Source organism: Diabrotica virgifera, chromosome 6, assembly GCF_917563875.1.
Source record: "Diabrotica virgifera virgifera chromosome 6, PGI_DIABVI_V3a".
NCBI classification, from domain to species: Eukaryota; Metazoa; Arthropoda; class Insecta; order Coleoptera; family Chrysomelidae; genus Diabrotica; species Diabrotica virgifera.
In genome coordinates, this window is record NC_065448.1 from 149,201,021 (window position 1) to 149,218,728 (window position 17,708).

Genomic DNA, 17,708 nt, shown 5'->3' on the forward strand with positions numbered 1-17,708 from the left:
AAAATATCTTATAATCTAGGCGAAAAGATGGAATCTGAAAATTTAACCTCACGTGGTGAGATAAATACTGAAAAACCACTTAAAAAACCTTTACAAAAGGTTTCTGAATATAGTTATAAAGATAAAGGTCCGTATGAAGTATACATTTCCAGCAATACTGACAAAAATATAGGAAACTATAACTATTTGGCTATTGCACGTGAAATTTTTGATCTTCAATTAAATTCTATTAAAAAAATTAATAAAAAAGGTAAAAATCGAATTAGTGTGGAATTTATAACTAGTTCAGAAGCCAATAAATTTTTAAAGAATGAAGCGGTTATAAAGAAGGGTTATGATTTATTTATTCCATATAAAAATGTTACCTGTAAGGGGGTAGTAAGATTTATCGATAAGAGTTTTACAGATGAAATGATTGTCAAATATTCTGAAACAAAAATTGATAATTGTAAAATTATTGAAGCTAGAAGATTAAGTACGAAAAAAAAGAATTCCAATAGAATCACCACATTTAACCAGGAAAGTTCATTAGAAAATAATGCGATCACTACTAAAAATATGGAGGCTGAATATATACCTACAGGTACCATAAGTATCACCTTCTCGGGAACTACTTTACCAAAAAGTATATATATTTGTGGCATAGAACATAGGGTTCTTCCTTATATATTACCGGTTGTTCAATGTTATAATTGTTTAAATTATGGTCACGTAAAAAAATCTGTAAAAGTAACAAAAGTAAATGCTTAAATTGCGGTTCTTCAGAACATGAGAGGGGGTCCATAATTTGTTTCACTAAATGTATACATTGTGATAGTAATGAGCATAATAGCACAAACAGGAGCTGTCCAGAGTATAAAAGACAAAAAAATATTAGGGAATATATGTCACTAGATAATTTATCATTTTATGAAGCATCAGAATTCTTTCCTAAAATAAATAAAAACCAAGAATTTGTAAAATACAAACAGGATTTTCCTGCATTAAAAAATATTAGATCTGAAGATAATGAGGTAACTATTAATCAGAGAAGGGGCATACATAACATTGACGTGAGTCATAAGAAAAGTACATACAGGGAGACAGTAAGTAATAACAAAAAAAGAAAAAATACAGATATAAAACAAACATATGATAAAAAATCCTATCAAGAATGTTTAATAAGTCCAAACGGCAGATTATATAATACATCTCCAATAATAGGAACAAGTACAAATAATACATATCACGTTTCTGATTCTATAGAAGGATCTAGTAGGGGAATGACTTCTCAGCGACTGGACTCATATCGGATTGATAGGGACCACTCTAATATGTTAGACGATATAATAAATCTAGCAAGAAAGCTAGAAGATTCTGATAGATCTCATGTTTTAAGTTTTATGACCCGGCTAAATAATGTTACAAATTTAAATACCTTAAATAAAATAAATGATGACGATGACTCAGAATATTAGTAACTGTAAATTATCAATTTTACAATGGAATTTGCACAGTGTTAATAGTAATAGAGATAGCTTGTTAATTTTTATCAAAGAAATTAACCCGGACATAATTATATTAAATGAAACCTGGCTGAAACCAGATTTTTATTTTACCATTAATAACTATATAATACATAGAGATGATCGTAATGATAATTATGGGGGAATTGCAACTTTAATAAAATCAAAAATTATACATAGCAGAACTAACATAGATAATTCAAGGTCTCATAAAAATTTTCAAGCCATTGGTATTCTCTTAGAAGAATATGATATACAGATTCTGAATGTATATAACCCATCTGGCATTAAGATACAGGAAAATGGTTTTAAAGAGGTACTACATTCTCTTCACCATCCATTCATAATCATGGGAGATCTGAATGGCCATCATCCACTGTGGGGAAGTAATTATTCTGATATAAATGGTAAAATTTTAATAAAAATTATTGAAGAGGAAAATTTAGTAGTGCTTAATGATGGTACACCTACAAGATTGGGTCAACCAGGTCAAAATCCATCCGCAGTGGATCTGACCATTTCGTCTGCTGTATTGGCTATGAATAGTGTATGGGAAGTATATGAGGATACTGGAGGTAGCGATCATTTTCCAACGATTTGCAAAATTAATATAAATCAACAAAATTTAAATAATGTTAGCCAACTAAAAATTTCTAATGAAAGAAATTACAAAAGGGCTAACTGGGGTCAATATTATCAGTATATAGAAAACTCATTAGTAAATAATTGTAGGGATGAGGTAGATTATAAAGAGTTAATTAATATTATTAATGATGCGGCTTCTAAAACTATTCCTTTTTATAAAACTAGAACATCTACTACAAAAAGTAATCCCTGGTGGGATGCAGAGTGTGATGAATTAATATGCTTAAGAAGGAATGCTATCAAGAATTATCAAAGTAATTCAACCATAGAGAATTATATAGAGTATAAAAAAATAAAAGCATATGTCAAAAGGAATTTAAAACGCAAGAAAAAGGATAGTTTTAGAGAATTCTGCTCTTCTATTAACAGGGATACTCCTACTAGTAAAGTTTGGAAAACCGTTAAAAAATTTAAAAATAATCAAAATTCGAGTAATACAAATAAATTACCAAATCCAACTGTAGCATTACAAATATTAGATAATATGTCAATCTCTAATATAGATCGTAGCTTTAATATTCTCCCTTCAACAGTAATTACTGAACCATTCTCTATGGCAGAGATACAAAACATTTTAAACATAAAAAAGGATAAAGCCTCTGGTTTAGATAAAATTTCCTACTCAATGATCAAAAATCTTCCTAATATTGCTTTGTCATTACTTTTAAAGTTTTATAATAAACTTTTATTAACAGCGACTATTCCATATCAGTGGAAACAAATATTAATAATACCTATATTAAAACCACTGAAAAATATAGGATTGTGGGAGAATTATAGACCTATTGCATTGTCATCATGTGTGGGAAAAATAATAGAAAATCTTATAAAAAATAGGTTAGAGTGGTTTATAGAGGGCAATAGATTACTGCCTAAATTACAGATAGGTTTTAGAAGAGGAAAAGGAAGTATGGAGGCAGTAAATCTACTAACACATAAAGTATTGGAAGCCTTTAGTAAGAATAAAAAGTTAATTGCAGTATTTTTGGATATCAAAGCAGCTTATGATAATGTTAATATATATTTGATGTATGAAAAACTAATAGAGATGAATATTCCGATCGATTTAGTAAATCTTATTTTTGCATTTTTAAATAATAGGGAAATTTTTATTAAAGATTGTAAGAATAATATAATTGGCCCAAAGGTATCCAATTTAGGTTTAGCGCAGGGATCCCCACTAAGCCCCACATTATTTAACATCTATACCAAAAATATTCACCAAATTCCATTAGGTAGGGCTCAATTAATTCAATATGCAGATGATATAGTTATGACAATAGTAGGTGAAGATCCAAATAAACTAATAACAGAGATAAATGATAATTTAAAAAAGATTCATGCTTGGGTAACTGAGCATAATTTACAAATTTCTATTCATAAATCATCAGCTGTATTGTTCAGAAAAAGGAAAAGTTACAAATATATTCCTTATATTATGTATAATAATAATATAATTCACTGGTCGGAATCAGTTAAATACTTAGGGGCTAATTTAACTGGATCTTTAAACTGGTCAGAGTTCATTCAGAATACTTGCAATAAATCGGAGAAGGGGCTTAATATAATGAGAGCATTATGTGGAACCTGGTGGGGATCGGATCCTAAGACCCTAATAACCATTTATAAAGGTTTAGTGAGATCACATCTAGACTATGCTGGTAGTATCTTAACACCTGGAAACAAAACGGTTTTAAAAAAATTGGATTCCATACAATTTCAAGCTTTAAGAATTGTTACTGGTTGTATGCGTTCAACTCCTACAAATGCATTATTATCTGAATGTGGTGAAATGTCTCTAGAATATAGAAGAAAAATTCTTTCTATGAAAATGTTACTTAAAATTAAAGAACTAAAGGGTAATCCATTGGAGGAAATAATTAATAATATTACAAATTATTGTAAATCAAATATTGGCTATTGGAAATATAGACAATATCCATATTTAATAGAAGCAAACATTAATTCCCAAAATGAAATTATAAATATTAAACAATCAGAAATAAATCCTATTTATGAAATAGAATTAAAATATCTTGTAGAACCAGTCAATATTATATCATCTAAAGTTACCAAAACAGAAATTTATAGTCAACAAAAGTTTTATAATGAATTTTGTGAAAAATATCATACATATACATGGATTTACACTGATGGTTCAGTGGATCCCATATTAAATACTTCAGGTATGGGTGTACATATCCCATCCTTAGAGTATAATTTTTCTGCCAAGTTATTTAGCCATATTCAAATTTGTAATGCTGAAATAATTGCAATAAATAAAGCAGTATCAATTTGCATAGAAAAAAATATTAACAAAGCTATCATTTTTACAGATTCTCAAAGTGCTATCCAGAAAATTAATAACAAAACTTTAAAGGTAGTAAATGGTTGTTCAGGAATGACAAAAAGACTTATATTAGAAGCAAAAAATATTAATTTAGATATTATCATTGCATGGATCCCAGGGCATTCCGGAGTATTAGGAAATATTAAAGCTGATTCACTTGCTAATGTAGGTCGTTGTCTCAATTGTCCAGTAAACATAAAGGTGGAGAAAGATGACTATTTTCCCTTTTTTAAAAAAATGTACTGGGATGAATTTAAAAAAGAGTGGAAGGAATCTTTTAAATATAAAGGTATTTGGTATCAACAGCTACAACCAGTTTTCAAAAATAGTCCTTGGTATCTTAATGTTCCTTACATAGATAGAAGACATATAACAACTATTATCAGAATGCGTACAGGTCACTGTTTGGTTTCAAATCACCTATTTAAAATGGGGATAGTAGAACATCCTTATTGTGAATGTGGTCAATTAGCAGATTTACAACATGTGATTCTTGAATGCCCTATTAATACTGTGCAAAATTTTGATTTATATAATGAATTAGCTAAAAATGGGTGCCCAACACCTATATCCCTTACAACCCTTCTTTATAAACCGCAGTTAGTTCTTATTAAACTTTTAATACATTTTTTGAATATACACAAAATTAAGTTATGAGGAAAGTAAAATATTGAAAATAAATTAATAACATAAATGAATATATTATAAATAATTTGAAAAATATGTCAAAAGTACACGTGAAAATATAATTCGTATATCCGAATAATATAATCTTTTGTTTCTATATAAACATTCTGTAATCACCTGGGTTTTTCACTATACCTATCTGAGGCAACAACATGGGATTGTGTAATGGTCAGGTGTTGCCCTGTATAAGAGAAGTTTGTGCCTTTGTTGTATTTATTCCATGCCAACTCAAAATTGCCTGTAAATAAGATATAGAAGAATAATATTGTGTAATGATCGGCAGTTACCCCTGAGAGAAAAAAGTTTGTGTCTTGTTATATTTGTCCCATGCCAACTCAAAATTGCCAGTAAACTCAAAAAAAAAGTAGAAGAATAAGATTGTGTAATGGTCGGCAGTTGCTCCTGAGAGCAAAGTTTGTGTCTTTGTTGAATTTGTCCCATGCCAACTCAAAATTGCCAGTAAACTAAAAAAGAAGTAGAAGAATAAGATTGTGTAATGGTCGGCAGTTGCTCCTGAGAGCAAAGTTTGTGTCTTTGTTGAATTTGTCCCATGCCAACTCAAAATTGCCAGTAAACTAAAAAAGAAGTAGAAGAATAAGATTGTGTAATGGTCGGCAGTTGCTCCTGAGAGCAAAGTTTGTGTCTTTGTTGAATTTGTCCCATGCCAACTCAAAATTGCCAGTAAACTAAAAAAGAAGTAGAAGAATAAGATTGTGTAGTAGTCGGCAGTTGCCCTTGAGAGAGTAAAGTTTAATGTCGTTGGAAAAAAAAAGTTAAGTTTTTGTATTTGTCCCATGCCAACTCAAAATTTCTCCTAAATCAAAGAAGAAAAAGAACATTGTGTATTGATAGACAGTTGCCCCCTTAGACAAGGAAAGAGAGGTTGCAGCGTGAAATTTTTTTATCTTGTCATGTTTGTCCCACACCAACCAAAATTTCTAGTTAACTAAAGAAGAAGAAGAAGAAACAAATTGTACAATGTACTAACTCCAAATTGTAAGTGAATAAGGGATTTTTCCCTTGTTCCGAGACGATGAGCTGGCCAAATACCCAAGTAGGTGGAGGCCAATAAACTAAAGAAGAAGAAGAAGAATTATTCTAATAGAGCTAAATGCCAAATCTGTAAATATAAATATAATCCAAGTTCATGCTCTCACTGCTGACGCAGATGAGTGGATAATTGAAGAATTCTACCATCAAATAGAAGAAGTGCTAAAACAACAAAGAAACACGAAACAACAATCATTATGGGAGAATTTAACGCTAAAGTTGGACAGAAGATAACGCAAAACATCACTGGAAACTTTGGCTTGGGAGAAAGAAATCAAAAAGGTGAGCGTAAGTGAGTGCCCAGAAAATGACGTCATTACAGAAAATGTGCGTCATTACAGATACTTGGTTTTAACTTCCCTCAGTGAGGTCTTCCTTGGAAATCCCCTCAAGATGGACAGCACGGTATAATAGTTCGTAATCGAATGGATTAAATCTTAATAATTCACCGATTTTAGAGAAAGTAAGAGGGAAAACACCTACAAAATTGGCAAAAAATATGTGGAAGACACAGGAAATCCTATATCTGTCGTCAAAAGTTAGAGATATAGAAAATTACGCTCATTTGCATAGTTGATTTTTTCATGAACAGATTAACGGATCCTGCTATTTTTTTTATTATTTTAGATTTTTCTTTAGTATTTAAACAGTTGTGCAAAAATTTACTCAAACTTTTTTTTGTACTTATACCGGGTGGAAGAAAAGAAATGTTTTTCTTGTTAAGTTTGAGCCATCCTGTAGGGAGGACGAGGACAAATGTTAGTATGCATTGGAGTCGTATTGTAGTCTTATGTTTTGTGAACATTTTATTTTTTGAATGTTCCTGATATCTTTAGAAACAAAGAAAATAGACGGTTTTGTAATTTAACATGTGTTTTAATCGAACCAAAAGTTTGAGACACCTTGTACGGAGGAAGAGGCACAAAGATGGGTATACATCGATATTATGTTGTAGTCTCATATTTTGTTTTTTAAATTTCTCTATCTTTAATAACAAAGAATCTATACGGTTTTACTCTTTAATATGTAAAATAGAAGTAGGTTGAATGCTCGAATATATGGAATTTATATAAATATAAATTCTTTAATATGTCAAATTGAAGAGTCTCAAATGCACAATTCACCACTCAATAAAATTAAAATGGTAAATAGTTATTTAAATCTGAGACTCTTCGTGTTGAAAGTTCTTTCTGGTACATCCTTAATCTGCGACTTTTACAATTTATAAGACCGCAGACGACAAATATAGAAAACAAAAAGGACTCCTTGCAATCACATTCTGTTTTCATTCGTCTAGGAAAAGGACAGAAGAGGAACTTTCTAGTAGGTACTCAAATCTGAGTAAAGCTAGAAAAGTAAATAGATGGTTTTGCTTGTTTTTGATTCAGAGGGTTGCATAATCGCTGGACAGCTGTTTCCACCATTTCAGGCTTCCTCAACAGCGCTAGCATGCACTCCTCCGAATCGAAAAACAGCTCAACCATCAATTTAAGGGGTAACTTAAAAAATCATTGAATTTCCCATTGGGACGCGAAAGGGAACGGATTTTTGAAGTTCCCCTTAAATTGATGGTTGACCTGTTTTTCGATTCAGAGGAGTGCATGCTAGCGCTGTTGAGGAAGCCTGAAATGGTGGAAACAGCTGTCCAGCGATTATGCAACCCTCTGAATCAAAAACAAGCAAAACCATCTATTTACTTTTCTATCTTTACTCAGATTTGAGTACTAGAAAGTTCCTCTTCCTCCTTTTCCTAGACGAATGGAAACAGAATGTGATTGCAAGGAGTCCTTTTTGTTTTCTATATTCGTCGTCTGCGGTCTTATAAATTGTAAAAGTCGCAGATTAAGGATGTACCAGAAAGAACTTTGAACACGAAGAGTCTCAGATTTAAATAACTATTTACCATTTTAATTTTATTGAGTGGTGAATTCTGCATTTGAGACTCTTCAATTTGTTAAGAGATGTCGCTGTATCGCGTCCCAATGGTAAATTCAATGATTTAAGTTCCCCTTAAATTAATGGTTGAGCTGTTTTTCGATTCAGAGGAGTGCATGCTAGCGCTGTTGAGGAAGCATGAAATGGTGGAAACAGCTGTCCAGCGATTATGCAACCCTCTGAATCAAAAACAAGCAAAACCATCTATTTACACTTCTTTAATATGTGTTTTAACTGATGACATCCAATACGTGAGGAGGCCAAGTCTTATCATACTACTAAGACGAAATTATTTCTTACATATAGTGCGAAAGGAACAGAGTGTCCAAAGAAAAAAAAATCTGTGTCATGTACCTCTCCCTATTTAAAGAGCCTCCACGTAGAAACCAAACCCGTACTTACTCTCAAGGAAATTTCACTCCAAAACATCACAGAGCCTCCATTAAACCATCTCGTCTCTTTTATGTTGCGCTGTGCATACCACTTACCTGGTCGACAAAAAACTCATACGTGTCGATAAGAACTGTTGACCTTATGTGCCTTTCTGTTTTAAAGTTTTGTTAACTTTTGTTTTTTATTGATCATTTAGTTGTGTATCAGTTAAAACACATGTTAAAGAGTAAAACCACCTATTGTCTTTGTTTCTAAAGATATCAGGGACATTCAAAAAACAAAATGTTCACACAACATAAGACTACAATACGATTCCGATGTATTAGACAAGCCGAAAACGGCGGGTTCGTTGGAAGAAATGTTCCCATGAGATTTTTTTGCATAATCACAGTCGTGAGACATCCCAGAATAAGGTTCTAGAAGTCGCCCACGCGAAAAGTGGTCCAAATTTTTTTAACGATTTTTTTAATCAAATTGCAAAAATCAATGTTTTTGGCCCGGACAATTTTTTTTTTGAGATATTTCGGACCATTCGGGACAAAAAAGGTCTCTTGTAATTTTTCTCTAAAGTTGATCTTGTTCGAGTTATAAGCAATTTAAAATTTGAAAAACGCGGATGGCCATTTTTAACACTTAATAACTCGGTTAAAAATTTATAATTATGAAAGTCAGAAAGTGACTAAATCAAATTTAAAGCCCCCCCCCCCCCTACATGATCCTGAAGAAATTTGTGTCATTAATTTATTACTAAGCTGTTATTTTTAATTATTAAAAATGAGCGGTAACATCGTATTGGCGCAGCTGTAAATGTGAGTGCAAGTGAGATGCGCCATTGGACTGCCTGAATGGCATCTCTTTCGCACTCATCATGGACGGCCGCCTAATACGTGCATGGCGCTCATTATTATTATGTACTTAAAAATAACAGCTTAGTAATCGAATAATGACAAAAATTTCTTCAGGATCTTGTAAGGGAGGCTTTAAACTTTGATTTAGTCACTTTCTGACTTTCATAGTAATAACTTTTAACCGAGTTATTATGCCTTGAAAATCGCCATTTTTCGTTTTTTTTTCAATTTTAAAATGCTTTTACCTCGAAAACGATCAACTTTAGAGAAAAATTACAAGAGACCTTTTTTATTCAGAATGGTCCAAAAAACCTAAAAAATTGTCCGGGCCGAAAATATTGATTTTTTGCAACTTGATAAAAAAAAAATTGTTAAAAAATATTGGACCACTTTTCGCGTGGGCGACTTCTTGAATCTTATTCTGGAATGTCTCACGAATGTGATTATGCAAAAAAATCTCATGGGAATATTTACTCCAAAGAACCCGCCGTTTTCGGCTTGTCTGTATACTCAGATTTGTACCTCGTCCTTCCTACAGGGTGTCTCAAACTTAACATGAGAAAAACCATTTCTTTTCTTCCACCTGGTACCTGGTATAAGTACAAAAAAGAAGTTTGAGTAAATTTTTGCTCAACTGTGTAATTACTAAAGAAAAATCTAAAATAATAAAAAAATATTAGCGGACTCCGTTAATCTGTTCACGAAGAAATCAACTATGAAAATGAGCATAATTTTCTATATCCTTATCTTTTGACGAGCAGTTTATTAACAAATACGTAAAATCAACAAACTCGTAAAAAAAATTAATCAAGCCAAATAATCTGGGCTCGAGAACTCATATGACCCAATTTGAGCTAGAATGCGTATAGACTATTTACTCTTATCTTCACTCTATCTCTCGCTGTTCCTCTTCTTATTTCGTTTCCGCTTGTCAGTCTCAGTCTCTTTTTCGTCGTGCCATCCTCTTAGGAATATTTACTACTGACAACTCTTTTAACCTGTCTATTATTACTTTTAGGTACTTCCGAAACACTAACCGAATGCCGCATCACCTGTAACATCGACGAAAAAGATTACTATCTCTTTTATTTCATTAAACGCCATCCCGGAAGGACCTTGGTATTTTGTAATTCAATTGGCTGTGTTAAAAGGTTGGCTGCGTTGCTAAACTTGCTAGAATGCAATCCGTTACCGTTGCACGCATCCATGCAACAGAGACAACGATTGAAAAACTTGGAGAGGTATAGTATTTGTTTAAAATATTTTAAATGGGATCTCAAATTAAATTTAAAAATAACGAAGAGTTAAGTTAAATGAGTGTTAACATATTGATCACCATGTCGGACATATAGGACCGACACCAACAATGCTTATTAGGCCACGTCGCTCGTATATTTCCAACACCACGATTTTTAGTCATTGTAGGTCATATAGTGCTGCGTCGATCATATTTGAATGACAGTATGCATATTTCAGCATTATGCATTACATTCGTGGCCTCCTACAAAGCAAATGTAAGCCTTGATAGTTTGAACACCCTACGGTGTTTGATACCTACGGGCTTTGTTTGGTACAGTTGAGTCCGCGAGTCTTTACCCGTGCGTCATCATTTAAAGCATACGAAATAAGTCGAAAATCTATTTCACGCAACAACAACTGACAGAAAGTGGCTACTGTTTCGATTACGGGTTTTATTATAAAATTTGACGTTATCAAATATATTGTATAGGTAGAATGTCAAATGTAAGTTTTGCTTCAAAATTTTTGTGCAGAATTACAGCTACATTTGAAGTAGCTTAATAAATTCTTTTATTATTATTACTTAATTAATATATAAACAATTTATAAAAAAATTCAATAACATATTTTATTTTTGTTATTTTATTCACTTTGACGGACATCAAAACACAATCATTTCTTTACTGTGTGAATGACGTTAGCTTTGTATGTTTTAAATATTAATTGTCAAAATATAATTATTTACCTTAAAATTTCAAAGCCCAATATAAAATTAGTTGTGAAAACAACTGTTTGTGTAATATAAAGAAACTTCAAAACGCAAAAATTCGACAAAAACCGCAAAAAATTCAACTGACTGACAGCCACAAAAGTAAACAAAGCAGAAACGTCAAACAAATTGTGCTTAAAATATGAAAACATACCGAATCGTCTTTTTTTGTACCTATCTCTTTTCAATGCACTGAGTCTAGATGGTTAATAAAAATAACATGTGTTGTTACTTTATAACAAACGGCAGCTGGTTTGTCATGAGTTTCATGCGAGGAAGAGAATGATGCTAGATAAAAAGTATGTGTTTTATCTCGCCAGGTATTAATGACGCACGGGTAAAGACTCGCGGACTCAACTGTATATACGGGCGAAATAGTAGTCTAAGTCTACCAACCAAGAGGAAGACCAGATATATGAGATGGGTAGATGATATAAAAAGAATAACTGGAACAAATTGGAAGTATGTTGCTTAGGAATCCTAGGATAATGATCCATGGAAGCTATTGAGAGAGGCTTATGTCCAAAAATTGACGATATAAGGTTAAGAAGATGCAAAAAAGCTGTATTTTACTTACATGATTTTATACTTACTTTATACTTATATGTATTTTCTACCATCAAAAATTTTTTTTCAAATGAGAAACCGATATTTTCCTTCAAGCCATGTACAATTTGATAAATAATATTCCTTATAAAACTTCAATAAAATTTCTTGGCGTATTCTTAGACTCCAAATTAAATTGGAAAGAACACACAAATTACATATTACGAAGAACTGAAAATTCAATGAATATCATGAAGACTGTAAGTGTCAGTAACTGGGGAGCTGAACCAAACATATCAATATTACTATACAGAAATTTGATAAGATCGATCTTAGACTATGGATCTATTTTTTATGGCTCAGCATCACACTCTGTACTCCAAAAAATCGAGAGGGTCAAAAATAAAGCACTTAGGTTATGCACTGGTTATCTTCGTAGCACACCTACATTGGTCATGGAATGTGAACTTAATGAACCTCCACTTTCATTACGCAGGGAATACCTAACTGAGAAATTTATAGTTAAAGTAGCGGTTGACGATAAACTGCTATTAAATAAAATTGTTCATCTAACCACCTCATACCTAACTCATTATTACTGGGAAAAAAAGAAACTGCTTTTAGTTGTGGAAAGCTTTCTCAACGTTTCCAATGCCATTGGCGACATACACCAAATAGAACAAAGCTCGTCTCGAAAATTAAATTATGAGGATTATTTATCTCCAGTTAACTGTCATTTAAGTAATATTCGTGCGACAGACTTCCTTATTAAAATAGACCACCTTCAGTGTGTACAAAACAACTGGGGGAGTTATCAGAAATTATATACGGATGGTCCAAAAAATTATATTACCCACAAAAAAATATAAAAATAAACAACAGATTACCTGATAAAATGACAATTTTCACAGCTGAACTCATTGCAATTAAAGAAGCATATAAAATATGTATTAATCAAAAGAACTCAATTATGTTATATTTACAGACTGCCAAAGCATTGTAAAGAAACTGAAATATAATGTACATAATTTTGCAGAAAATTATATCATCAGTGACATCATAGCAATGAACAGTGAAGCTTTGAAATCGGGCAAAAATATAATATTGTGCTGGATAAAAGCACACATTGGTATAAAAAACAATGGAATAGTAGATGATCTGGCTAAAAAAGCAACAATGAAGGAATTCGCTCTGCAAACCTATTAACTTAATATGGGAGACATAATTTCTATTATCAGATCTATCAAACGGACGAAATGGCAGGAACAATACAACGATTCAGACAAAGGAAATTATTACAAAAAAATCCAGTCTACACTTCCCATCAAAACATGGTTTAATCAAGTTTCCAACAGAGGCTTTATCAAAACTATTTGTCGAATAAGAAGCAATCACTGTCTGACTCCAGTCTACAAAAGAGAAATGGGACTTCTAGATAATGATGAATGTTTATGTGGAGAGGTAGCTGATCTACAACATATGCTGTTAGAATGTCCTTTACATTTTATTGAAATATCAAATTTCTATACCAATCTAGTTAAAGTTAATGTACAATTTCTATTTAATCTTATACAGGGTGGTGAATTGGAAAACGGGCCATAGGAAACTCAATGTAAAATTCTAAACTGTTGAATTCCTGCTTCCCTAATTATTCTACATCAAAAGACATGAGAAACTATTTGTAGATGATTGAAATCTTTATCGAAAACAATTGTTAAAATTGTTCTACGCATTAAACACATTCCAAAATTTTGTAAAATCTAATAAATTTTATCAAAGTATTTGCCAAATGTAGGTGACACACAGTGCAAGAATGTGTATAAGGTTGCCTTCGGTCACAATGAAATTATTATATTAACAATATTTTGAACTGTCAGTAATTTTATTTTATCATTTTTATTGTTTGAAAAACAATAAAGTCGAAAAGATGTCCTCAGTTGAGGAGAAAGTAGTAATAATAAAGATGTTTTATTCAGTCAATAGTTTGCGTACTGTCAGAAATACTAACGTGTGGCCTTACTTTTATACACTTACTTAGGTATGGCAAATGTATTCTATTTTTCAAAATTTTGGACTCTGTTTAAATCGTAGAACCATTTTAACTTTTGTTTTTAATACAGATTTTAATCCTCTACAAATAGTTTCTCATGACTTTTAATGTAAAATAATTAGGGAAGCAGGAATTCAACAATTTAGAATTTTACATTGAGTTTCCTATGGCCCGTTTTCCAATTCACCATCCGGTATACATTTGAGCTCTGATAAAAAAAATAATAATAAAATAAAATAAAAAGTTATTAAGAGGATCTAAACCTCCGAGGTATTGAATCGGGTTTAGCTCTTAGCTTAGTAAAAAAATATACAAAAAATACATAACAAACAAAAGAAAAAAAACAATAAACTAAATAAAAAAATAAAAAATATAATAAAAAAAATTGTTAAAAAATATAATAAAAAAAATACTAAAAAAACAGAGTAAAAAACTTAGTAGTAGTAATAGTTTTAAATTTAGATACTAAGCAAATATATACAGGGTGTAACAAAAATACAGGTCATAAATTTAATCACATATTCTGGGATCAAAAATAGTTCGATTGAACCTAACTTACCTTGGTACAAATGTGCACATAAAAAAAGTTACAGCCCTTTGAAGTTACAAAATGAAAATCGATTTTTTCCAGTATATCGAAAACTATTAGATATTTTTTATTGAAAATTGACATGTGGTATTCTTATGGCAGTAGTATCTTAAGAAAAAATTATAGTGAAATTTTGACACCCCTTAAAAATTTTATGGGGGTTTTATTCCTTTAAACCCCCCCAAACTTTTGTGTACGTTCCAATTTAATTATTATTGTAGTACCATTAGTTAAACACAATATTTTAAAACTTTTTTGCCTCTTAGTACTTTTTCGATAAGTTAGTTTTTATCGAGATATTATGAATATTTGTCAAATCCACCACATATTTGTATATGGTTAAGTACGATTATGGAGACTTGGTAAAAATATGAAAATTTATTTATGATTTACATTTTTAGGTATATTTTGAACCATATTAAAAAAGAAGCCACATCTGGATAAAAGGTTACTTATCGAAAAAATACAAAGAGGCAAAAAGTTTTAAAAACACTGTGTTTAACTAATGGTATCGCTGTAATAGTTTAATGGGAACTTACACAAACATTTGGGGGGTTTAAAGGCACAAAACCCCCATATTTTTTTTATGTAAACATATTAAAAAAGAAGCCGCATCTCGATAAAAACTGCCTTATCGAAAAAATATTAAGAGGCAAAAAAGTTTTGAAAATATTGAGTTTAACTAATGGTACCACATTAATAATTTCATTGGCACGTACACAAAAGTTTGGGGGGTTTAAGGGAACAAAACCCCATAAAATTTTTAGGGGGTGCACAAATTTCACTGTAATTTTTTCTTAAGATACTACTGCCATAAGAATGCCACATGTCAATTTTCAATAAAAAATATCTAATAGTTTTCGATATATTCGAGAAAATCGATTTTCATTTTGTAACTTCAAAGGGCTATAACTTTATTTATGAGCATATTTGTACTAAGGTAAGTTAGGTTCGTTCGAACTATTTTTGGTCCCAGAATATGTACTTTAATTTATGACCTGTATTTTTGTTACACCCTGTATATTTTGTAAAAGAGAGAAGTAAAAACACATTGTCTGGCCAGTTGGTTGCTTAAACCAGTGCCAATAAAACACAAAAACACACACACATACTTATACGTCGAGAATGCTCGTGAATCCATTCGGTCATAATTGAGCGACATATTTTTTAAGTAAAATCAACGGCTGTTTCAGTAAGTTTAGATACGAAATCACTAAAAGTAATGTTATAAAAACAAATACACGAAAATATACACGTGGTAACCAGATTTTTTTAAAGACTTGCTCTGGCGATCATTGTGATAAAGCATAGTTTAAGTGCTTAAACAGTGAAAGTTTGAACTCGTCATCTGCAGATAATACTCATACAAAGTTTCAATAACTTGTAGAGTGATCTATGACAGTTTAATTCCAGGTAAATCTTTTAGGTTAACGCCCTAAGTGGTTTTTCCGCTTATGATCTTCCAATTGAAGTTTTTCGTTTGACACGTATCTTGTTCTTGTGTCACAACAATGTTCATTTTAATATAAATCTAATATAAAGATTTTCAGGTTTCGTGATAATGATAATGGTATCCTTGTAGCAACGGATGTCGCTGCTAGAGGTTTAGATATTCCTCAAATCGACCATGTTTTGCATTATCAAACGCCAAGGACGAGTGAAAGTTATGTCCACAGGTCTGGTAGGACGGCTCGAGCTTCTAGACAAGGAATCACCATTCTTTTGATGGAACCTAATGAACTTCCGAATTATTTAAAATTATGCAAGACTTTAGGAAAAAGTAAGTTTTCAGAATTTGTAAGTTTTTGTTTAGTACATAAGTGTTGTTTTTTTTATATATTTTTCTACCTTCTTCCTTTTTTTATTTGTTTTAATTGCCATATCATTTCTATTTGCTCTTTTATGGTATGTATTTATTTTTATTTCAGCTGTACGCATAAGATCTTCAACGCCTAGTTCTATCCAGTTTCTAATACTTAGGACTCAAGACAATTTTTTCTTCCAATACTCGTTTCCCCCTCTTCTGTCGGCATCGTGCATTTCTGCTTAGGCGTCCACCGTACATTGTCTTGTCGAATGAGATCTTAGGTAGACAGGATTAACTTATTCTATCTTTAGCAGTATTGCGTAGCATTGCATAACTATGGATTCCTGTCCATAGTACTTGTTTATGAAAAGTTTATCGTTTTGTTTTAATATGTGCCCTAAATGTGTAGTCGTATTACTTTATACATAATCAAATAGTTCCCTATCCTGGCCCTTTAATTTAATTATTCTTAATATTTCTCCATTTCTGACTCTGCCCTTCCATGATATCCAAGTTTGTTGATTGATCTGGCCTTTAATGCCCATGCTTCCATTCCGTACGAGAGAACAGGCCAAACGTAACACTTTACCATGTTATATTACAGGTTGAGATCCAACTTGCGATTAGTACAAATTTACGATGTTTCAAAAAAGCATTTCTGGCTTGTCCTACTCTGCTCTTTATTTCAGTCTCATTGTCCCAACTTTAGTTGAGGCAGACAATTCAAGTATTTAAACTGCTCGACTTGCTTGTAATTATTTGTACCTATTATCATTGTTTTTGTCTTCTTGATATTTATTTTCAAACCCAAAGCTTTACTTACTCACAATAATTTGCGATATGTGGACGATACAGTACTCCTAGCTTCTAGTTAAGAAGATCTGCAAACACTACTTGATAGTGTCGTTGAGAGTTGTAGGGAGGCAGGTCTGGATCTGAACATACGGAAAACCAAAATACTCGTAATAAGTAAACAGCAGCATATAAAACCGTCTATACATGTATATGTAAATAATACCAAACTTGAGCAAGTTGATAAAATCGTTTACCTTGGACAGCAACTAAATTGTAACGCAGAAAGTCACGGCGAAATTAGATCTAGGATAGAGCAGGCTAGAGTCGCTTTTAGAAGGATGTCCAAGGTGTTATGTAACAGAGACCTAAAATTGGCATTGAGGATCTGCCTACTTCGCTGCTACGTGTTCTCGGTCTTACTTTATGGTGTCAAGTCCTGGACTGTGAATAAAATTGATCTAAATCGCCTTGAGGCTTTCGAAATGTGGTGCTATAGAAGA

The 17,708-nt window shown here is 31.9% G+C and overlaps 1 protein-coding gene across 1 annotated transcript in view; it reads left to right on the top strand.

The window, feature by feature from the left end:
* Positions 1-17,708, top strand: part of LOC114329179 (ATP-dependent RNA helicase ddx24) — a 124,280-nt gene that overhangs the window by 47,540 nt on the left and 59,032 nt on the right. The window contains exons 7-8 of the mRNA XM_050653246.1: positions 10,432-10,654; positions 16,157-16,386. Of these exons, the coding sequence (XP_050509203.1) occupies positions 10,432-10,654; positions 16,157-16,386 (453 nt within the window). The remainder of the gene's footprint in view (positions 1-10,431; positions 10,655-16,156; positions 16,387-17,708) is intronic.